A 25,624-nucleotide genomic window follows, 5' to 3' on the forward strand; every position below is an offset into this window, starting at 1 on the left:
TGGAGAGGATGTTTCCTATAGTGGGGGAGTCCAGGACCAGGCGGCAGAACCTCAGAATAGAGCAATGTCCATTTAGAACAGAGATGCAGAAAAATTTCTTTAGCCCGAGGGTGGTGAATCTTTGGAATTCATTGTCACCGACAGCTGTGGTGGCCAAGTCATTGAGTGTATTTAAAGGGGAGGTTGATGGGTTCTAGATGAGTAAACGTGTCAGAGGTTATGCGGAAAAGGTAGGAAAATAAATCAGCAATGATGGAATGGCGCATCAGTCTCAATAGGTGGAATGGCCTAATTATACTCTTATGGTTTTATGGTTTGATATTTCACCCAAATGGCACCAGAGTTTTTAACATCCTAAGAATAAGCTTGCATTTCTATAACGATTTTTATATAAAGAGGTTCAGCAAGTTATTAAAGAAAATGATGAGAGATTTCCTCACTCAGTTGTAGAAGTGTAGAATTCTTTTCCTTGGAGTTATGGATATTGTTCAGAAGTTAAAAGGACGTTATCAATGTACATAGATATCACCATCTACAACCAGAAGATTCATTTTCTTGTGGGCATACTCGGTAAATCCAAGAACCATAATAGAATCAATGAAAGACTAAAACCAACAGGGAAGACAAACAACCAATGTGCAAAAGACAGCAAACTTTGCAAGTACAAAAGACAAAAATAATAAATAAGCAGTAAATATCAAGACATGAGATGAAGAGTCCTTGAAAGTGAGTCCATAGATCGGGGGTCGGCAACCTGCGGCTCCCGAGCCATTTGTGGCTCTTTCACCTCTGTGCTGCGGCTCCCTGTGGCTTTGGGAAATAATTGGTCAGTATTTAATTAAAATGTATTTTTTGTTAGTTTGTTAGCTTTTGAAATGTAATTCTAAATTTGAAGATTATGGTGATCTTGTACGATCTAAGTGTGGCGACACATTTCCTCACAATTAGCCAGCATTCCGGCTAAGGGAGCTAGCCTACGGGGGTTTGTGAGTACGCGTCTTTTGCAGCATCTGCGTCCATGGGGGCTGGGTTGAGGGAGGCTTAAAAGCAAGGCTGTTTAGTTCGAATAAAGTTACCTTTGACTGCAGTCTTTATTTTAGCGCTGCGTGTAGCGCTACACCGCTACAACGTGTTTTTTATCGCTATTAATATACATCACCACTGCCAATGCCTGACACCCGCCAGTGCGCGCTTTCTTTTAATTCTTCGATCCAAGGTAGGCTACCTATGTAGTAACCTTCAACCCAACGTCTTTTTTTCGGAGTTCAAAATGTTTTTGTTGCATGCAGAAATGTAATTTCGTTTTCTCTGCAGGAGTTCATCAATTTCAAAAATGCAACACATTATAGTTTGTTTATACATAGCATAAAGGCAAAAAAAACCCGTTGTATGCAGTGTTATTTCATTTTGTGGCTCCCAGTGTTTTCTTTTCTGTGGGAAATGGGTCCATATTGGCTCTTTTAGTGGTAAACGTTGCCGACCCCTGCCATAGATTGTGGGAACAGTTCAGTGATGGGATGAGTGAAGTTATCCTCACTGGTTCAAGTGCTTCATTGTGAATCCTGAGGCTCCTGTACCTCCCTCCTGAGCGAGAAGAGAGCATGGTCTGAGTGGGTGGGGGGGGGGGGGTCCTTGATGCTCTGTGTAGATGTGCTCATTAGTGGGGAGGGGTTTTTCCCATGATGGACTAGGCCTTATTTACTAAATTGTATGGGATTTTGCTTACAAGAGTATTGGTGTTCCCATGCCATGCTGTGATGCAACCAGTCAGTATATTCTCCACCACATATCTGTAGAAGTTCAGTGCTCAACAGTTTTGAGATTGAAGGAAGTGGGAATTGCTGAATGGCAGAGCAGGCATGAGAGGTTGTATGGCTGTTTCTGTCTTGTGTTCACAATGCCAGAACATCCCAGAGTTGTTTTTCCAAACTGTGACTACTCTGGTTGCAGAGATCAGGATAAGGGCAGAAGCTTGTTGATCCACTAGAGACAGAATTAAGACCAAAAAATCATTTTCTTGCTTCTCACTTAAAATTCAGAGGAAAATACACTGCCACCTTATGGAGTAAAAGCACATTAAACTGAAACGTTAAAAGATGTCAAGTTCATGGTTTCAGAGACAAAGTTTTTCAGGGTTTGTCAGTTCTCTGGGTTTGTCCATGAGTCATTGAAGTGGTGGAACTCAGTTGGATGCTCAATGTTACAGTATAATGCTTGATTTTCACATTTACTTGAAGACAATGAGTTCTGCCAAGTTGTCACTCTGTTCTAGTAGGCCATTATGTTTTTAAAATTGAGTGCAGGGGAAGGCAACTGCATTGGAGGGTGTCCGTGTTGGAGATGGGGCAAGGGTATCCATACTACAGCCCAGCAAAGCTCATGATTAATTGTGAAGGAAGAAATTCAGACAAGTTGTAGTCACTTGACAGCAGCTTGAGTTTTACAAGCAGACATGGGAATAGAAGGTTAAAAGAGGATTTGAGGGAGTTATGTGAAGAATGTGAAGGAATATTGGATTTACAATAACTAATAACTGAACTTTATAGGTAGCTAATTCTTTACAGGAAATTCCCATGTAGTGTGTAGAATTCCATTGTCCGTTTTGACCATTTAATTGCACACCCCATCAGCTATTGCAGTAGTCACAGTTATAGAACACAAGAACAGGCACTTTGGCCTAACTTGTCCATGCCAACCAAATTGTCTACTCTAGCTCGTCCCTTTTGCTTGTGTTTGGTACACATCCCTCTAAACCTTTCCCGAACCAGTACCATAAAGATTGCAATTGATCTTGCCTCAACCACTTACTCCGGGAGCTCATTCACATACCCACAGCCCTTTTTTGTGGAAAGACTTGTCCCCCATGTTCCCTTAAATTTTTTCCTTTCTCACCTTAAATCTATCATAGATAGAAAAGTACTTCATGTTGACGTACGAAAGCCCAAGGAAGTTTATCACCATGGTACAGCAATGCATGACAATGGTGAGTCATCCAAGCCCTTCCCTGTCTCAAATGAGGTTAAACTGGGCTGCATCTTGATGCTCAATGAGTTTTCTGCCATGTTGATTGATGCCTTCAAAGTCAGTGATGGAGGCATCAGATTCTGCACTGATGGGAAACTGTTCAACTTCAGGATGCTCCAAGCAAAAACTGAATTTGTGACAGACATCAGAGACTTCCATTTCATTGACTGTGCCCTCCATGTTGGTTCAAAAGATGATGTGCAGCACTGTATCAACTATTTCTTATATGCATGTACCAACTTTGGGCTCACTATCAACACCAAGAATACTGAAGTCAGTTCCAGGGAAATAGTGTCTTGAGCCAAACATGGCAATCAACAATCAAAGACTCAACCCCAGGATGAGGGTGAACACCAGGATTGCTCATGCAAGTGTAGCCTTTGGCAAGCTTCATACCAACGCTTGGAACAGAAGAGGCATATGTCTGCAGATGAAGCTGAAGGTGTATCGGGCCATAGTATATCCCACTCTGCTTTACGCCTGTGAAACTTGGACAGTGTACCCACAACATGCCAATAAACTGAACCACTTCCACACAGTCTGCCGGAGAAAACTCCTCAACATTAATTGGAAGACAAAATCCCTGACACTGTGGTACTTACCAAGGTGGACCTGCCCAGTGTCTACATCATCCTGGTGCAGTCTCTGTTTTGCTGGGCAAGCCATATAACTCGTATGCCAGACCATCAGCTGCCTGAGAGACTACAATGAACTACAGAAAGGAAGTGTTCCCATGGAGGCCAAAGGAAACACTGTAATGATGCCCTGGAAGCTTAACAAAAAGCCCCTGGCATCAACTCAGACATGTGTGATCATATCACCCAAGATCTGGTTTAGTGGCACTCCTCCCTCCATATGAGTGCAGTGACATTTGCAGCAGATAGATTTGGGCTGGCCAGGAGAGCCCGAGCTAGTGACCCCTAACCAAATGTGGCTATCATCTGTTTTCCACACTGCAAAAAAAACTTTTTGAGTATGGATTGTCCTCTCCAGCCATTTGTAAATTGGAGGAACCTACAAATCAGAGATGACCAGAGCGGTACTCATCGTTGCACAATAGATAAATGAACAAACATTGCCCCTCTAGTTTTAGACTGCCCTATCCTGGGGTGGGGGTGTGTTGGAAACTGTATCCGTTTATCCTATCTATGCCCCTCATGCTTTTATATATTTATATAAACCCTCACCCTCAAAGTCCAACCTATCCAGATGTTCCTTCAAACTCAAGCTTTCCAATGCTGGTAGAACATCTTTGTGAATCTTTTGTGCACTGTTTTCATCTGGTTTGGAGGAGTCACTCCACAAGCACTAGCCTCGCCAGCATCAAGGAACCTTCAAAAGACGGCATCCATCATTAAGGTTCCTCACCATCCAGGACATATCCTCTTCTCATTGCTACCATCAGGGAGGGAGTATAGGAGCCTAAAGACACCCACTTAATGTTTTAGGAATAGCTTCTTCCCCTCCACCATCAGATATCTGAATGTACCATGAACCAACCCATGAAGATTCAACATTGTTCAAAGTAGAATAAAATAATTGTTACTTCAGATCCAATATAGAACTCTACCTCACTACTTTACTCTCTTATCACACAGCTTATTTCATATATCTTATTAATATTTGGGTATGTTTTGTATACTGCTGCAGAACAACAAATTTGTCAGTGATAATAAACCTGATTTTTATCCTTCACATAGCTTGACAGCAAGGATTGCACATAGTACTCCATTGTGGCCTCATGAATGTTCTGTGCAGTCGTTAAATGATGTCCCAACTTGTATGCTCAGTCACATGTTCTCTAGTTGGAGAAGCCTGATCTTCAAGTGTGGTAACTGTACCTTATTGCATCTTGTGTTACCTGGTTACTGGTGAAACCTTTCAATTTGAGAAATTCTGTGAGTGTTTTATCGTGCAAACTTTAGATAAGATATGAAGTTGAAGCTGCATTTTCCATTCTGATCAGATATCAAAGAGTAGGATGAGAACCACTGGTGACTGTGTCACTATCAGTCCCTTAACGGTGCTTGCATCTTCCTTTACCCTGATCCAGACATGGAGGCTCTAAAATCTTCCATTTCCTTTATTTTGCCATTGAGTTCAATTTTGGGAAAAATGTTGATGCTTCAGATAGTGATCCCACATCTGAAAAGTCTTTGAACAAGGAACTATGCTTGCATTGAGTAACACATACAAAATGCTGGAGAAGCTCAATAGGTCAAGCAGCATTTTTTAAAAGGAATAACTGGTTGAGGTTTCAGGCTGAGACTCTTCAGGACTAGGAAGGTGGGGGGTGGGGGTGGAAGAAGCCAGTACAAGAAGTTGGGGGAGGGAAAGTGTTCAAGCCAGAAGGTATAATCCCTTTTCTGGATACCTTGTATTTTGCAATATTTATAGTGATGTATATGGTTACTTCAAACATACTTCTATCAAACTCAAGAGATTTCATTTTGTTGATAACAAAATACAGTGGCAGGAACTACTGCAGAAAATGGCAACATCCTTGATTTGATTTCTTACCCTAAATTGAAAATGCGTTTGGTCTTATTTAACTTGAATCCTGCTACAAACTGATACTGGTTTGATGTCAAATAATGGCCAATAAAGTATATTCATTATCACAGAACGCATATGTCACCGCGAAATTCATTTTCTTGCAGGCATTTACAGGAAGATGAAGTACAATGAAAAATTGTGTGAAAGGCTGACTAACAACCAATGTGCAAAAGAGGACAAATTGTCCAAAATAATAAAGTAATTAAATCATTCTGAGAACTTGAATTGTAGAGTCCTTGAGAGTGAGGCTGTAGGTTGTGGAGTCAGTGAAGTTTCCACACTGGTTCAGGAGCCTGATGGTTGAAGGGTAATAACTGTTCCTGAACCTGGTAGTGTGGGACCCTAGGCTCCTGTATCTCCTTCCTGATAGAAGAGAGGGTGGCTTGAACGATGAGTGTCCTTGATGATGTCAATTCATAGCCAAAGCAGGTTTCATATTGACCATGTGAAATATTCGTGATGGTTCAAATTTTCTGAATTCATGGGCTGTCCAGACATTACATGAGTGCCTGTTTGTTTGGCTTCCTTTCTGGAATTTTTATCGGTGATGCTGTGTCCTGCTGGTAGTCATCAATGCAAACAAGACATGGTGATTGCACCATTGTAGATCTGTGTCAGAAGTTTGAGCTTTCTGCAAATATGATCAAAGTATTTAATGGACAGGTGCAGTTTTGCTCGGTTTTACCACAGTAACTCAATGAGATGAGGAACTTTTCTGTGTCACTTCACTTTGTGTCAACACAATGGTTTAAACTTGAACGGCACATCAGGAAGTATGATTGTTATAAATATTGTAGTTGGCAAGTTATGCTGAGCTCTGACATTATTTACTTGTGTAATACTAGACCCATAGCGTGTTTGTCCTCACTATGTCATCCAGTATTAGAATGGTGAGGTTAAGAAAAGAATTAGTGCAGGTACATATAAATTACAGGAGTAACTCATACTGTGTCTATCAAATCCCCAGGAAATCCTTTCAAAGGCAGTATTTTAAGGAATAGTTTTGTTCTTGGTCAGGCAAAAACTAAATTTTGCTAAGTCACACAGTAGCAAATTAGCTAAATCATGTCTCTCTTTTAGGATTAATGATTGTAACATTAATTTTTAATGGAATGCAAGTAGAACTTTTAACTTTCTCTTTGAAGTTTAATTGAGGTATTTCATTTCAATGATGGCTCCATGAACAATGCAGTATTTCCTCAATACTAAATGGAATTACCAGCACAGATGCTCTGGTCACAAACAAGAGAAAATCTGCAGATGCTGGAAATCCAAGCTACACGTACAGAACGCTGGAGGTGCTCAGCAGGCCTGTCAGCATCAATGGGGAGAAAAGTACAATCAATGTTTTGGTCTAAAACCCTTTGCCAGGACTGCTGAGTTCCTTCAGCATTTTGTGTGTGTTGCACAGATGCTCTAGTTCCTGGTTTGGAGCTATCAACCAATCCATTTGAGCTATGCCAAGTCTGTTCTTCATTCAAAGGTATTTTGTTCATTTAATTCTGTGGGAATGAGATTGAGTAAATGTCAGTTTGAAAGGTCATCTGAAGATCAGGTTTAACATTGTCTTCTTCTGTTCATCCAAAACATATACACCCTTTGGCAAGTCAAGTTTTGCTATCTATATGCACTAACTTGAAGACAAGATTGTAAGACATAGTGGAATTAAGTAATTCGGCTCACCTCTGCTCCACTATTGAATCATGGCTTATTTATTTTCCCTCTTAACCCCATTTTCCTGCCTTCTCCCTATAACCTTTGACTCCCCCGCTAATCAAGAACCTATCAACCACTGCTTTGAATATATACATTAGCTTGGCCTCCTGGGTTGTTTGTGGCAATGAATTCCACAGATTCACCACCCTCCAGCTAAAGAAAATCCTCCTCATCTCTGTTCTAAAGGGACGTACTTCTATTATGTGACCGTGCCCTCTGACGAAAGTTCCTCACTCTGGAGCATTTAGTTTGTGCTACATGACCTGTTTTGTCCAGGCTAATTGTACGCTTTTATTTGATTCTCTCCCTTTAATTACTTGGTTTATCTCTACAAATTTCACATAATATTCAGAATTTCTTATTCACAATTCAAATTCATTGAATTCAATGGAAAACTTTGCTCCTACTTAAACTCAGTTTACTGCAATAGCCCCAACACCTTAATTACTGTTTTATGCAAATAAGTGGAGATGTTTATTCAAACATTGAAGACTAGTAGAAAGGGAGAACTTCTCCAAGAACAGAATAATTCAATTTTATTCATGACAATCTCTTGATCCCAGACCTCTCATTTTCCTTAAAAGGCTGAATCAAGCTGGCATACATGCCCAATGTGCCATTTGTTGTTTTGTGTTTGCTCAGGCAGATAAATCTCACTGAAAAAAGACTTGCAGGGCCATCAGTCAATTGGCTAAATTCTGATGCTGCATGTTGCCTATAGTCTTCTCATTTATGCAGGCGTTCCATTTCTTTATCCTGCAACATGCTGCTCCCATTTTTGAGGGGGTTTGGGTTATTATTTGCCTTGTTTGTTAAGTAATGGGTAGCCAATAACGGCTAGGTGTGGACCTAAATGAAAATTGAGGTCAGTTGTTACTCCCTTTGTCCACAATATAGAGGTGTCGCTGATGCAAGGCAATCTCAATATGTCAGGTGCTGACCACAGCAGGAAGGACAGAAAAATCAATCCTACCAATGACACAAAAGTAGTTTGTATTTTTCTACAAAGCTCAAGTGTATTATCAAAGTACATGTATGTCACCCTGAGATTCACGGAGATTAATTTTCTTTTGGGCATAATAAATCCATAATAGAATAATAACCATAATATGATCAATGAAAGACCACACCACATTGGGCTTTTGACCAATGTGCAAGACACAAACTGCAAATACAAAAAGAAATAATAATAAATAAGCAATAAATATTGAGAACACGAGATGAAGAAACATTGAGAGAGGTCATAGGCTGTGGGAATATTCAATGATTAAATAAAGTTGAGTGAAGTTATCCCATTTGGTTCATGAGCCTGCAGGTTGAGGGGTCATAACTGTTCCTAAACCTGGTGGTGTGGGTCTTGAGGTTCCTGTACCTGATGGAGCAGCAAGAAGGGAACATGTCCTGGGTGATGGGGTCCTTGATGTTGGATGCTGCTTTCCTGTGACAGTTTTATGTAGATGTGCTCAGTGGTGGGGAGGGCTTTACCCATGATAGACTGGGCCATATTCACTGCTTTTTTCTAGGAGTTTTCCATTCAAGGGCATTGGTGTTTCCATACCAGGTTGTGATGTAGCCAGTCAATATACTGTCCACCAGACATCAATCGGTTTGTTTGATACCCAGCTGAAGAATGTTAAATATCCAGTTTATTTGATGGTTGATGAATCTTTGGTCAGATGTACACATACAGAAGCTAGCACTCTGAATTACAATGTTTCAAATTGTTTTTGTTGGCCACTGTTCTCTCTTGGCATTATCTGATTATGATCAGCCAAAAATAGAAATTTGTCTTAACTCTCTGTGACATCAAGGCCTCAGGTGGTTACTTTGACAACAAGAATGTGTTTTTCTTTTAATGTCTGGTATTTTGATCTTGTTTTTTTTGGGTTTGGTGTTAGAACCTTTGTTTCTTTTGCAGATCTTTGATGATTACTATCAGTTTTTGCATAAGGGAGTAGTGAAACGATCACTAAACCAGCATGAGTACCAGCACAACAAACTGCGACTGGCAAGACAGGTAGGCCATGGACCAAATCTGGGTCACTTTTCTATTATCATTTCTAAATACCTGTGAATTGGTTTATTTCTGGGGTCCACATTCTTTGCGACTGGTTAGATGACGCTTGGAGTATTATGTTCATTTCTGGTCACCTCGTTATAGGAAGGTTATGGAAGCTTTAGAGAAGATGCAGAGGGGATTTACCAGGAAGCTCTCTGGATTAGAGAATGAGGGCTTTTCTCTTTCAAGCGGAGGAAGATGAGAGATGACTTGAAAGAGGTGTACAAGCTGTTAAGAGACGTAAATTGAATGGATAGTCAAAGACCTTTTCCCCAGCGGGTAAATGGCTAATGTGAGGGAGCATAATTTTAAGGTGATTGGAGGAAACTAAAGGAAGGATGTCAGAGGTAGTTTATTTACACGAAGTAATGGGTGCATGGAATGTACTGTAAGGGGTGGTGATAAAGGCAGATACATTAGGGGCATTTAGGAAATTTTTAGGCACAAGGATGACAGAAAAATGGGGGCTTATGTAGACAGGACAAGTTAGTTTGATTTTGGAGTAGGTTAAAAGACCAGCAAAACATTGTGGACCAAAGGGCCTGTGCTGTACTGTTTTACGTTTGATGGAAGTGCATGTACTTTAATGCAGCTCCACAAATTAATGAAAATGTGACTATGTTCCCTTTAATTTCAGAGAAAATATTCAGAGGTACAATCATATATTTATCAGTCTCAGGTTGTATTGACAGATTGCATACAACTGTTTAATTTTTAAGAGATGCTGGGTGTTACCAGTGGTGCAATGCATTTAGATCCTTGGGAACCCACTGAATAATGAGACATAATTACTGAGTGACCTGGCTTGAATATTCCTACTTTGAGTGCAACTCAGTTGGGAACTGATCCTGAATCATTCCTGCATATCCACTCCCTGCTTCCCTTCCCCCACCCTTCGATCTTTCCCCTTACTGGTTTTTCACCTGGCACCTACCAGCCTTCTCCTTCCCACCCTCCCCCCAACCTTCTTTATAGGGCCCCTGCCCCCTCCCTCTTCAGTCCTGACAAAGGATCTCGGCCCAAAACGTTGACTGTTGGTTTCCATGGATGCTGCCCGACCTGCTGAGTTCCTCCAGCATGTTGTGCATGTTGCTTTGACCCCAGTATCTACAGTGTATTTTGTGTTTACGAATCATGCATCCCCACTGGATTGAATCCTACGACTGGTTCTCTCCAGCTTCTTCTCTCCTTATCCCCAACTAAACAATGACAAAGACCAAGCTTAGTGTCCCTCAACAAACCTCTTCTTCCGCCCCCCCCCCCACATTCTCTAGAACCTTCTCCCAGTTCCACCATCCTAATTGGATGACACACATTCCTAAGCATCTTTATCTTTAACAGTATCCCAAAAAGGCTGAAAGCAGAACAGATTGCTCTTGCAGAACTATTAGAATGAAATAACTACAGCATAGTAGTGAAAATATGAACCAGGGCGTTACACATTTATAAGTATCTGTTGGAAGGAAGTTGAATTAGATATGCCCGAATGGTATTCAGAATGTGGTGAATAATGCTGTCAGCAGGTTAGGAGTACTTGTTTGCTAATTAAACTCATCACCCCTACTGGGTCAAAGGCCGCCAATAGTAGCTCACCAGAATCCTCTGTCCTTGGCCAAGATTTCAAGTTATCCCAGTTGTAGCCTATGTTCTCTTTCTTCACCCAGGGGCGTTGTCTCTGTAGCTTCTGTTTGCCTTTCTGTAGCACTGGGTTTTTACAGGATGGGGTTGCTCAACTCTTCTCTTTTCACAGCCAGGCGGAGTTGGGTTAGGAGTAACTCACACAAAGACTTGTTATGTGCCATTGTTTCTACTGCTGTGTGGTTTCAAAAATTGAACCATGCCTTATTGTGTTTTTTTCTAGCTAGTGAGATGACAGCTCTTTGAAATTTTCATTATCTTGGATTGGAATAAAACTATGTGATTTGGAGGTTGATGTACAGTAAACATGCCTCTTTGTCTCCTTCCCACCCACCTTTCAAAAACCTAAATGTCCTACAGTGAAGCAGCAATTCACTTGCACTTTTTATAGTTTATTTATTGCATTTGTTGATCATACTGAACATCAGAGAAAGCAGAGGTACTTTGGCCATATCCAATCGCCTGACACTTTAATTACCCACTCCAGTTGTAGTAGATGTAATCACTCAAGCCAAGTATGATATTCCCTTAATGGAGAATGTTTGTACTTGACTTTGTTTAATGTGAGGAAGCTGATGCATGGGCAGCTTCTGATATGTTCCTTGACAGGTCGAGGGTCAAGATGCTATGGCATGGACTACTGGGGACATTTTGCTGTTGTGGCCTTCCTCTGCCTTTACTGCCATGGTGATATTATCTTCCAGCAGCTCCACCATTGAGAACTTGTTTGGATTGCTCTTTGTTTATAATTCCTCCCTACAGTACTGCCGTGGGTGACACTAACAGGAGCCAAGCTCAGGCAGCATCGAACTCACAAGCCTCTCTTTCACAACATGATGATAATCCATGAAGAAATCACCCCACCATTGCTAACAGTCTTTGGTCTGTTAACTGAAATTATTGAACTTTTGAGTTGTCAGGACTGAGGTGCCTAGTCAAAAGAGAGCTTGGTCCTAGGAGCTCATATAGACCTTTATCTCACACTGCCCTCCTGTATTGTTCTAATAAAGACAGGTGATTTGGAGCTTAAAAGCCAAATAGGTTGCATCTAAAAGCTGTTTGGTTAATCAAATATAGAGGTGATGAGTAGCAAATTCAATGAATTAGAAGTGTAAGTGAAAAAGTACTGTATGGTGGAAAGGCAGAGGTTAAAAAGGCAGGCATTGCACAAGAAGAGATTAAAAAGACAGGCATTGCACAGTAACATAGCAGTTAGCACAATTCTTTACAGCATGAGTGACCTGGGTTTGGTTCACATCACTGTACATTTTCCCCTTGACCACGTGGGTTTTCTGCCGGGTGCTTCGGTTTTTTTCCACATTCCAAAGATGTACAGGTTAGTTGGGGGTTGGTCAGTAACCCTTGAAGGCCCCTCCCAGCACTCATTTGAACTGTGGTCGTTGACATTTCTCTGCATGTGACAAGTAAAGCTAATCTTTAATCTTTGTGTTTGCATATATCTCCACTACATTTTCAAAGAAGAGTCTTCAAGTTAACCCCATTTTCCTTCCAGTGATGCTTCCTGACTTGCTGTGTATTTCACAGTATTTTGTTTTTACTTCAGATTTCAATTTATTTTGCTTGTCAACCTGTAATTCTAACTCCCTTTTCTCTCTTCACATGTGCTGTGTACTCTTCTGAGCTTGTCCATCATTTTCAGATTTGGCTGCCAAGTCTCATTCTCATTCATCAGCGGGTGATGGATCTCTATAGGCACAGTGGTTGGTTGCTACAATTTTTGATGTTCAGTTGAGAAAAATTTACCAGGAATACTACTACTGGTTATTGTGCCGAGATTGTGGAATTTGAGAAGAGGTTTAGTTTGGCAGAGAGTTAGACTGTCAGCACTTCTGAATAATTGCTACTTGGCAATGAAAGCCCTGGAACTGTAACCCAGAAGAGGTGATTTCAGGTCTTCTGAATATTTACTACAACACACAGAATGGAGATCAACACACACAAAATGCTGGAGGAACTCAGCAGGTCAGACAGCATCTGTGGAAATGAATAAAAGCCAATGTTTCAGACTGAGTCCCTTCATTAGGATAAATGAAAGGCCTTGGCCTAAAGCATTGACTATTTACTCACTTCCATAGGTGCTGCCTGACTTGCTGAGTTCCTCCAACATTTTGTGTGGTTTGCTCTGGATTTCCAGCATGTTCAGAGCATCTTGTATTTAAGATACAGAGATTCTTTATTTTTCACATGTACATCAAATCATATAGTGAAATGTGTCATTTACGTCAAATCAAATGAGCAAGCTGGGGGGGCAGCTTGCAAGTGTCACCACACTTCTGGTGCCAGTATAACAGGCCCACAGCTCACTAATCCAAACCTACACGCTTTTGGAATGTGGTCACAGGAGAATGTACAAACTCCTCAAAGACAGCAGAGAGAGTGCACTAGTGTTACACACGTGCCGCCCCCAGGGGAATAAACTGTTGCCACTTCAGGCAGAGGTCCTTCCCCTCCATGGCTGCTGCCTTGATGTGCTGTTTTCCTCCAGCATTTTTTGTGTGTTGCTCAAGATTATCTCTTGTGTTTATGAATGCAGTGGATTCTAGTTAATTGAGTCAGCTGTTTATTTGGGATGACTATTAAAGAACAAAATCTAAATCAGGAAAATACCCCTCTGTTTATTTAGGGCATGATGACATTTAATTGGTGCAAAAGATTGTTGCCAAACAGCTCCCAATGAGCGTGTCACATGGCTGTTGGACAATACTCCATGCTTAGAGTGAACAGTTTTTAAATAGCAGGAGTTGTTTGTGTTTGAAAAAAGCAGTGATGTTTGTCACTGATAGTTGGCAAGAAATACACAGTAAGGCAATTCTGAATTCTTTCAATCTGGAGTTTCAAGCCTTCAGGCTTGAAGGCGCCAGAAATGGCTGAGAGTGAAAGTGAGATTATTTCATGACTTCAAGTTGGGAATTACAAACGGTACAAAGATATCAACAATCAGTTTGAATGTTCCGATGAAAATTAAGATTTGGCAGATGTAATTGTTGAAAGTGTTCTATGAAGGCAGTCCATTATCTGCACTTTGTGTCTGCACTGATTTTGTTCATTTATAGTCAATCAAAAGAACACAGATGAATACCTCTGTCAGCAACTATTAGGAGCTGGTAGTTTTATAGTACTGTAGAGGCAGAGTTCTAATTTGTTCTGTATTTCATTTAATGATATACATTGTTACTCAGTTGATTGTCACTAATTTTGTTTTTTAGTTTTCCTGTTTCTATGAAACTTCAGCTAATTGGGCCAAAGTGTACTAGTCCCAATGTGTCCCAATTAAACTGGAATCCACTGTATTTACTGTTTGGCTTTTCTGGGTAACTATGTGCTTTAGTATGCAGTAATTGATTTAGCATCCCCATGCAATTAGATGGTGAGGTAATGAAGTAATTCAAGGAAACCTATTGTTTCCTTATGGGATGGGTTGCATCTGAAGCACAAAGCTTCACAAAGTCGATTTATTTCCCTGTGAGCAGACCAGCAGGATGCAGCTGGCAGAGGCAAACAATACACACCAAACATTGCTGTGAGATTTGCATGCAAAAAGAGCAAGGCTTGCTTTGCCTTTGTTGTAAATCCACTGTTTGTCTGCTGATAAATGTGAAAACGGAGCATGTTCATTGTGTTTTGTTGTATGTAGTCTTTTCATTATTGTATATTATCTTGTTTTAATTAAAATAAACAGATTAGCAAAACCATCTGTGAACCAGATTAAGTATGCTAATTTTTGTCGAGCTAAAATAGAGACCAAGTGAAACTGTCAGCAGTGTGAGCTAGAGGCATGGGATTCTGCAGTTTCTGGAAATCTTGACACGCACATAGCGCTAGAGGAATTCAGCATCTTTATAGGGGAAAGAACAGTTGTCCTTTTGAGCTGAGACCCTTTGTGTGTTTCTCCAGCATTTTGTAGGAGTACAAGCCATCGCCATCAATTATGTAGTGAGCAATAATGTAAAATGCATGCGTGATATGGGTTAGGTCGTATGGAATAATGAGTAATACGTACTCATAAGTGAGCGATGGACAACAATGTGTATGAAACTTGTCTTGAGGTGCCCTTCGTGTTGAAGTACTGGTTCATTTTTCTCTGCCACATAGCAAGGTTCAATCACAAGTCCTTACCTCCAATAGCATTGCACAGACATGAGCTCACCTTTCACAAACACAAGATTCTGCAGATGCTGGAAATGGAGAGCAACACACACAAAAGGTAGGAGGAACTCAGCAGGTTAAGCAGCATCTCTGGAGGGGAATAGTCTGTGTTTCAGGCCAAGACCCTTCATCAGGTCATCGGTGCTGCCTAACCTGCAAAATTCCTCCATCATTTTGAGTGTGTTGCTCTGTGCTTATATCTTCTCATTAATACTTAAAATCAATAAACAAGCGCATAATAAAATGTTTATTTGTTTTTTCCTGGATTAGATTATTTTATTCAGATTAGTTTGCCATATACATAGCACAGTGAAATAAATTGTGTGCTGGCAAATTGGTCATCAATTGCTGAAGACTTGCAAGTGCAAAAACTGGATGATTGTAGATGATCCAGAACACTAGAATACTATAGCACAATACAGGCCCTTCAGCCCTCGATGTTGTGCCAACCCATATATTCCTTATAAAAAAAGTACTAAACCTACACTACCCCGTAATCCTCTATTTTTCTTTCATCCATGTGCCTGTCCAAGAGGCTCTTATACCCCTCATGCCCTGGGAAACAGGTACTGGCTATCCTCCCTATCTATGCCTTTCATAATCATGTAGACCTCTCTCAAGTCCCCTCTCATCCTTCTACACTCCAAAGAGAAAAGTCCCAGCTCTGCTAACCTTGCCTCATAAGACTTTTCCAATCCAGGCAACATCCTGGTAAATCTCCTCTGCACCCTCTCCATAGCTTCCATATATATATAATATATAATAATATAATATATATAATGAGGTGACTGGAACTGAACACAATACTCTAAGTGTGGTCTCACCAGAGATTTGTAGAGTTGCAACATGACCTCTCTACTCTTGACCTCAATCCCCTTATTAATGAAGCCTAGCATCCCACAGGCCTTCTTAACTATCCTATCAACCTGTGCAGCGACCTTGAGGGATTTATGGATTTGAAACCCAAGGTCCCTCTGTTCATCCACACTCTTAAGTAACCAACCATTAACCCTTCTGGTTTGTCCTTCTAAAAGGCATTACCTCACACTTATCCAGATTGAACTCCATCTGCCAGTTTTCTGCCCAACTCTGCATCCTGTCTATATCCTCTTGTAACCTTCAACAACCTACGGCTCCATCCGCAACTCCTCCAATCTTCGTGTCATCCACAAACTTACTCACCCATCCTTCCGCCTCTTCATTCAGGTCATTTATAAAAATCACAAAAAGCAGGGGTCCTACGACAGATCCTTGTGGCACTCCAGTAGTCACCGACCTCCAGGCAGAATACTTTCCTTCCACTACTACCCTTTGCTTTCTTCCTGTAAGCCAATTTTTTATCCAAACAGCAAAGGTTCCACTGTTCTGGATGAGTCTCTCGTGAGGGACCTTGTCAAATGCCTTGCTAAAATCCATGTAGATTACATCTACCGACCTACCCTCATCAATTTCTTTTGTTACCTCCAAAAAACTCAATTAGGCTCGTGAGGCATGACCTTCCCTTCACAAAGCCATGTTGACTATCTTTGAGTAGACTGTACTTCTCCAAATGCTCGTAGATCCTATCCTTAAGATTCCTTAACAATAGTTTGCAGACCATCGACGTAAGACTCAATGGTCTATAGTTCCCGGGATTCCTCCCTATTACCTTTTTTAAACAAGGGAACTAAATTTGCCATTGTCCAATCCTCCACCACCTCCCCTGTAGCCAAAGAGGATTCAAAGATCATAGCTACTGCTCCAGTGATCTCTTCTGTCACTTCCCACAGCAACCTGGGATATATCACATCTGGCCCTGGGGACTTATCAATCTTGATGTTTTTAAGAAGATCCAACACTTCTTCCTTAATCTCCACATTTTCCAGCACGCAGGCCTGTTCTATTTCGACCTCACCCTGATCAAGGTCCTTTCCACTTGTGAATACTGAAGCAAAGTATTCATTTAGGAGCTCTCCAACCTCCTCCACCTCCAGGCACATTTTGCCTTCTTTATCCTTTAGCAGCCCCACCTTCATTCTTGTCATCCTTCTGTTCTTCACATACACATAGAATGCCTTGGGGTTCTTCTTAGTCCTATGTAACCCTTACCCAACAGGCTGGTATATGTCTAGGGGAAAAAGGAGATCCAGCCACTCTCCAACCCACCTCCCGTACACGCAGGTGCTGTGAGAATCGAGTTAATGCCTCGCGCCCGCCAACAGTATCAAACCCACAACAAATACCGTTATGAAATACACTTTAAAGAGTTTACTAAAATTAAAAAAAATAGTAGGCAATACAATATATATATTGTAAACCCCTCCCCCAAGTTCCCAGCATCACAAGACACAATGACATTCCCCATTGATTAACAAATGAATACAATTACCATATCAGCCATTCTAAAGTGAAACAACGGCGAGAGAAACACTTATCCGACAAAGAAACATTCCTACTTGTAACAAACCAAAGAGGCCATTTTGAGTAACATACCCAGGACATTGTACACCTACATGCCAAGGCCTTCTCATGCTCCCTTCGGGCTCTCCTAAGTCCTTTCTTAAGCTCCTTCCTGGTTACCCTATATTTCTCATGAGCCCTTCCCATTTCTTATATCTAACATATGCATCCTTCTTCCTCTTGACAAGTTGCCTCACGTGTTTCGTCAGCTGCGGTTCCCTTTTCCTACCATTTTTTTTTCCTTGTCTCAGTGGGACAAACCTATCCTGAACCCAGCAGAAGTGGTTCCTAAACTTCCTCCACATTACTCCTGTGCTTTCACCCTTGAATATCTGTTTCCAGTTTACTCTCACCAGTTCCTGCCACATCCCTTCATAGTTAGCCCTTCCTCAGTTAAGCACTTTCCCATTTTGTCTGTTTTTATCCTTTTCCATAGCTATGCCGAAGCTAAGGGAGTTGTGGTCACTCTCACCAAAATGCTCCCCCACCAAGAGGTCTGCCACTTGACCAGATTCATTACCCAGAACTAGATCCAGTATGGCCTCTCCTCTCGTCAGCCAGTCCACATACTGTGTCAGGAATCCTTCTTGAACACACCTGACAAATTCAGCTCCATTTATCCCGCTCCACAAGGAGACAAGCTTACTTTGAGCTAAGGTAACAGATGGATTTACATTTGGTTCACAAGATCCTCATAAATCCTCATTTTCCATGTGGTATAGGAGCACAGACTTCCCAAAGATGTCAAAAACCATGGCACTCACCTTTGTACTCAATACACTTCCCAAATAAAGAGAGAATGTTCTAAATGATGTTCTAAAGAGATTAACATTCATTAATAAACAAATTAAAAACTCTTAAATAACTGAAAAAGCTAACATCTCCCTTGAATTGTACTCAAGCTGGTAAGCAGTGATCTTTTTAAAATGGCAAGATGTGAACGTGCAAACAGACTCTTTGATCATATGGTCTAGAAATGGAACATTACATTTATAGAGACAATGATTAGCTCCCTAATGAGTACAGTGGGGTGCCTATGTATTCATTGTGGAGCCAATTTTTCTCTATGAGCATTGTATTATAAAAATGATGATTGCTGGGGCCTGGGACCAAATGAGTGCAGATCCAAAAATCAGCAGATAATGAGTAGGAGCATTTGTAAACTTGCAGTTCAAATTCTGATGGCTAATTGCCATTACTCGATCCTTGGTATTTAACTGAGTGGCTGCTGGTTTACCACCTGTGATGACTAGATGCACTTTTCATGAGTTACTACGTCTGTTCCTCACATCCATTTCCACAAGGTTGTACCCAAGAAGATAGTGATGAATGGCTCAGGACTTAAGGCACTGGAGGTCCTGTGGAAGATCTTCCAATTAAAGAGCTTATTGTCCTCACAGGGGGAGGAAGCTACAGCCCATCCTTCTGGCTTGTCTCCCGATTGCCCTTTCACTCATTGTTGGTACAGCTGACAAAGGCCTTCTCTATAAACCAGCCAGTTTAGTGGATCAGCACCACTTGTTCAAGGTCACCAGAATTTCCAGAATAGCATAAGAACTAGGAGCAGGAGTTGGCTATCTGGCCTGTAATGCTATTCAATAAGATCATTGCTGATCTGGCTATGGGCTCAGCTTTAGCAACCTGCCTTTTCCCCACAACTCTCAAATCCCCTGCTATGCAAAAATTCTTATCTGTTTCCTAAATATATTTCACGAGGTAGCTACTACGGTTTCCCTGAGTAGAAAATTCCACAGATTCACTGCTTTCTGGGAAAAACTGCTCCTCATCTCCATCCTCAATCTGAATCTTGAAGTTGTATGCCCTAGTACTAGTCTCACATACCGTTTCTTGCTATGATCACAGAACATTCGCAACAAAGTCAATAGTTCAGCAGGTGGGTATGGAGTATTAGAAGTTTAGTAAGTAGCACTTGAAACCCAAACAAATGCCTCATTTCTTTCCAAGCTGCTTGCTGCTGTTGGAAGAAACTGTTAGGACAAACTTTGGCTGCTATAATGCCTATGTAATGAACTATAGTAGAGATTTTGGTGTCAGTTAATCCGTCAATAAGTTTTGACACGAATTACAGTTCCTCTGCCAGGATAGGTCTTCCATTGACCACCTTTGCCATGTTAGACAATCTTGAAGCATTTCAGGCAGTGAACATCAAGTTACACTTTATTCCATGGGAGAGTGACACATTTGTCGTGCATATTATTACAGACACAATTCAAACATGTTTGTTCTCACTGAGAATTAAAATCTCTTGTGTCTGTGGCAGTAAACAATGATAGAAGCAAACTGCTTGATTGATTTCAAGTTATGTATGCACTCTAACTTGTATGGGAAAGACATGGAGGAGTCTCTTCTACCTTCATTGCAAATGTTATTATTTTGACTGTAAAATGCAGTGAGAAGCCATTCATAACAGTGCTTGCAATTTTGTTAGACAATTGTTCTTTTGTTATTTATTCATACTGATTAGATTTCTTTGTAGTCTTAATCATCACTGCCAGTACCAAAATAAAATTATTCAGTGGTAGAAGCCCATAATGGGTTCACCAAGATTACAAGACTCATAATCTGTTAGAAAGAATAGAGATAAGAACCAACTCTGAATGCAGACTCAGCTATCTGCTCATACAAAGATCAGTCTGTTTCAAGGTGAACTCTAAAATGTTCTTCTGGAAATGTGGACTACAAAAAACAGGGTGGCGACAAAGTTGGCGAGGATAAATTATCTCATTGGGCTGCATAACCAGGAGGGGTCATGACTCTGTCTCCCAACACTATCACATTTATTGAAAAGTACTTAACAATGGGTTATTGTTTCAAAAGTGTTTGACCAGTTGTGGACTTCATGCTGTAAGATATACAATTTTTCCTTGTGTACCATGTGCGTTCTGGAATAGAGTACTTGTATTTGCCAGTTACTGCCCTGAAGCCCTCAGCGGAAATCTGGACTTGGGATACAAGAGAGTCCATTATTAGAGTTGCAGGTGAGAGTGGCCACAAGGTACATTGGACCCTAATGCCACATGGTGATTGGAAATTAGGAAGCATAGCACAGAGGAGATGAGTAACAGCAAGCAGAGATTGGCCCAGGTGATTATGAGATTCAAAGTAATTTTGTTCTTCGAAAAGGGGCATGATAAGCGGAGAGTTCTCTTTATGCTAGCTAAATCAATAAAATGCTAGATAAGTGGATTATAAACACGAGATTCTGCAAATGCTGGAAATCCAGAGCAACACACACAATATGCTGGAGGAGCTCAGCGGGTGGAAAGGAATAGAGTTGACATTTTGTGCTAAGACTCATTTTTTAGGCACCAATGGATGGAGCTTAAGTATTTAGTTCATTCTTGTTTTATTCCCCTATATAGTGCTTGATTACAGCCACACGTGGGCAGAATGAAGAGTTAAGTGACCTGGTCCAACATTCCATATCATTGCTGCTTTCCACTTTCAGGGACAGATGGTGAAACTTTGATTTTTCACACAGAGCATGAACATTAAGCAGTTGAGTCAATAGAAAATATTGTCTTTTGTCTGTTATAAGCTTAAACGAGCAGGGATCCTGAGATCAACTGTGAAACTTTAAATGTAATTATGGTAAAAGAAAAATGTATTTAGCTTTTTATTAATAGCTGACTTATTCCAGTTCACTGATTTTTAAATTAGCTTGGTTCTCACGATCAGTTTATTTCGTCTTCATTTTAATTTTATTTTTGTTTTTGTGACCTGTAGAAAATGGATGTTAGTTATTCTCTTACTTAAATAAATAATATAGATGTTAAGTGAAATTCTTCATAACAAAGAAGAACTGTTTCTATAGGTAACAGTTTTAGCTGCTGCCTAATTCACAGGGAAGGTGGATTGTAAAACAATCTCAAATATTAAAAAAATAAGTGATTTGGTCAGAATTATTGGGAGTTTTCAACAATAGTGGGGAAAGAAAAATGCTGAGTTGGAAAACCTCCGAGCCAACAGTTCCAATAATCAGCCCATATTTATCTAATTGAAAAAACATGATCTGGGTGAAAAGTAGAGCTATGGGTGTTCTGCTGACTTGTGTTAGGAAGGTGGTCTTTGTGAATTGAAAAGGGATTTTCTATTTTGGACAAGGAGTAAAGATACTCTACATCATATGCAAATGTTTGCTCACAGTTCTACAGTGCCCTTACCTTCCTGGAGTCAGACTCTAAAGATCTACGTGGAACTGCACACATGCCACGTACAATGCTGACATTTGTCACTGGGTGGTGGCTCTGGATTACCCTAATGTTAGGTGATACCAATCATTAATACCATAGCTCCTACACAGTACATTGCTTGCATTGTTTCCATTATATGTGGCTTAGATTTGGGTTTATCGCAGAATAGAAAAATGTATAAAAACTTGGTCAGAATTCTTGGTGAGCATATGTGTAAATGACTGATTTTAAATGTTAATGATCAAGGCTCAAATGTGTTAGTTTCTTGTTCTCAGTTTAATATTCAATTATGCCATAAAGAAACTAGACTTGTTGATGAGTATCAGAGGCTTGGTTATGGACTTATGTACTTATAAGTGTCTTGTGTCTGCTGGTTCCAGTTCCTATATCTTATGGTCTATTCTTTAGTCAAAGGGTGGGCAGTCTGTGGAATTCATTAGCACAGAGGGCCGTGGTGGCCAAGTCATTGGATGTATTTGAAACAGAGATTGATTAGTTCTCAATTAGTCAGGGTGTCAAGGGTTACAGAGAGAAGGCAGTAGAATGGGGTTGAGAAGGAATGGATCAGCTCTAATGGAATGGGGCAGCAAACTCATTGGGCTGAATGGCTTAGTTCTGCTCTTATATTTTATGGTCTATTAACTGATGTGACCAACATGTTTTTCCATTTAAACTATATACAGGCAGTCCCTGGGTTACGTACAAGTTCCATTCCTGAGTCCATCTTTAAGTTGGATTTGTACGTAAGTTGGAACAAGTACATCCAGTATTATTTAGCGTCAGTTAGTCAAACGTTTGTCTTAGTATATAGTACATATTTTACCTTTCTATGCATATAAAACACTTAAGAAAAGTATGTATTCCCATAATTAAACCACTGCATTGCTTAGTAATAATTGTAGCTTTCATCAGGGTAGTGCCTTTCACATGCTCTATTATTCTCATTTTATCCATTATCCTTTAAAATTGTTCCAATCATTGACCAACTGTAGCCTAACGCTTTTCCAATGACCGATGGTGTTTCACCTCTTTCCAAACGCTTTATTATTTCCACTTTATTTTCAATCGCAATCACTTCCCATCAAAGGAACAGAAATACTGTGGGCTCTGCCGGGTCCTAAGGACCACCGCATTGAGACAGGCTAAATGGGACAAGTGGGGGCTGTGCTGGGTTTGGGTATTTGATCATCCACAATATTCTGCGTGGGAATTTAAACTGGAGGTGGCAGTGTTTTTTTACAAGGTCGAGTTGCGAACTCGACATCAACCCAGCACGGATGGTACGGGAGTCACTGGACCACCATCAACCCGGCTTGGGAACGGTCTATCACTGGATTGAACTCGGGAAACTCCGTTCTCCAACCCGGTGATGATCTCACTGCACCATCAGCCGACCGGAACGGTGGCGGGGGCGGGCGAATCTTACTAAGAAAAATTTAAGCCAAATACAAAGTTAAACACTCAACACAGTGTCAATGGCAACGACTTAAAATGGTGGACAGTGTTCTTCTTCCTTGGTTCGTAAGAATGAGTTGTCCGTAAATCGGATGTTCGTAACTCAGGGACTACCTGTACTTAAATGTGTAATAATATCAAAAATTGTGAAAAGCTGAAGTTCCTTGAAAGAAAGTAGTAGTGAACCATTCTGTATCTTAAAGATGTTATTTGTAAACTTTTCAAATGTAGGTGGAATTCTTTGTTTAGAATCCAAAATCCACCTCTTCCCATTCAGTTTGTGCACCAAATGTTTGGTAAATCCAGTTAAACAGTTGCTGATTTGCAGTATAATTTAGAGATGGACAGTTTACTGGATAATAAACTCCTTTTTTGTCAAACAGGTCAAATGGCTGGAGCAGCAAGTTGTGAAAAAAAGAACAAAGCGGGATATTTACACAGAACCAAATGATCCCAAGTTTGCCCTGCAGTGGTACCTAGTAAGTAGTAACTTGTGCACTGCACTGATCCGATGTGCTAAAATAAAGTGCCAAATATTATGCTAAAAATAATGTGCTAAAATATTAGGTACACGTACACGTTTGTGCTGCTGTATCCACTTCAAGAATTGATGTGTTGTGCACTCAGAGTTCTCTACTGTACACCGCTGTTATAACACATGGTTTTTTTTTGAGTTGCTGTCATCTTGAACATGTCTGGCCATTCTCCTCTGACCTCTCTAATTAACGAGGCATTTTTGCCCACAGAACTGCCACTCACTGAATTTGTTTTCTTTCTTGCACCATTCTCAGTAAACTCCAGAGACTGTTTTACATGAAAATCCCAGGAGATCTACAGTTTGAGATATTCAAACCAACTTGTCTGGCACGAACAGTCGGTGCAAGGTTAAAGCCATTCGGATGACATTTCTTCCCCATTCTGTTTGGTCTGAACAACAACTGAACCTCTTGACCATGTCTGCATGCTTTTAAGTATTGAGTTGCTGTTACACAATTGGCTGATTAGATATTTGCATTAACAACCAGGTGTACCTAATAAAGTGACCACTATGTAAGTACAGAACCTCAACGAACTGAATGGTCTAGTTCTGCTCCTGTGTCTTACAATCTTCAGTAGTAGAGCTCTCTTGTCCAATACAATTGTGTCCTACATTGATTCCTGCTGAGAGCTTTAGATTCACCCACACCCACATAGATGCACGATACTCTCTCCAAATATTTAACCATCTCCTTATCTCTTCTGGTAAGTAATTCTCTCCTTCATTGGTCAGTTTCCAACCCATTACCCCTTGAACCTTCCCATGTGTATGAACATTTTCCAGAGAATGTGCTACACCTTGTGAGTAGTTCAGACAGACCCAGCAGGAATAGTGTGATTTATTTTTTTTAAAGCTTCAAGGATGCAACTCAACATGTTCTAAATACAATTTTCATGACCAGACCTTATGTGGCCACTCTTGTGTATTATTTTTTGGATTGTCTTTAACCTATTTATTTATAAATTCAGTGTAACCTGTTTATTGTTTGTCGTCTTCTCAGTATTACCATCAGGGAGGAGGCAAGGAGCCCGAAAAGGCACATTCTGTCTTTTAGGAACAGCTTCTTCCCCTCCACTAACAGATTTCTAAAAAGACCATGAACAATTCTTCACTATTTTGCTCTCTCTTTGCATTTTTATTTCTTATATTTTGTATGGTAATTTATGGTAATTTTGTATGTATTTCACTATACCGCTACTGCAAAAAACAAAATTTGCCAACAGATAATAAACCTGATTCTGATTCTGAAATGTGCTATCCTCGCAAGGTAGCCTGTTAACAGATGTGCAACGTTTCCCTAGTCATCAATCCAGGAAGCTATTGTCGAGTTTCCCGTGTTGTAATGAGGAAGCAATAAAGCAGAATTTGTATTAAATTAAGTTGGCATAGATAATAAAGTAGCAATTGAAATTGATAATGTGGCAGCCTTGAGGCTTTGGAGCTGGGCCATCAGGTTTTCTAGACGATTGGATCTTCATCCTGTCAATACCAAAGCATATTCTTACTCATCTAGTTTAGCGATTCTGTGTGGACAGACCCTTCCAGCCCACCAAACTGTGCTGCCCAGCAATCCACCAATTTAACCCTGGCCTAATAACAGGACAATTTACAATGACTAATTAACCTGCTAACTTGTACATTTTTGGAGGGGGAGGAAACCAGAGCACCCGGTGGAAACCCATGTGCCCATGGGAAGAATGTACAAATTTAGGACACCAGAATAGAACTCTAGATTCTGGCACCCTGAGTTGTAATAGTGTCACGCTAGCCACTACACTGCTGTAGAATATAGAAACTCAGCCCTGGCTCTGGCAGCAA

General features: G+C 40.6%; 1 protein-coding gene across 2 annotated transcripts in view; it reads left to right on the plus strand.

Moving 5' to 3' along the window:
* Nucleotides 1-25,624, plus strand: part of LOC132378764 (furin-like) — a 144,047-nt gene that overhangs the window by 65,456 nt on the left and 52,967 nt on the right. For both annotated transcript variants that reach the window (XM_059945908.1, XM_059945907.1), the window contains exons 2-3: nucleotides 9,215-9,313; nucleotides 23,652-23,747. In XM_059945908.1, the coding sequence (XP_059801891.1) occupies nucleotides 9,215-9,313; nucleotides 23,652-23,747 (195 nt within the window). The remainder of the gene's footprint in view (nucleotides 1-9,214; nucleotides 9,314-23,651; nucleotides 23,748-25,624) is intronic.

The sequence above is a fragment of the Hypanus sabinus genome, chromosome 21 (genome assembly GCF_030144855.1).
Source record: "Hypanus sabinus isolate sHypSab1 chromosome 21, sHypSab1.hap1, whole genome shotgun sequence".
Taxonomy (NCBI): domain Eukaryota; kingdom Metazoa; phylum Chordata; class Chondrichthyes; order Myliobatiformes; family Dasyatidae; genus Hypanus; species Hypanus sabinus.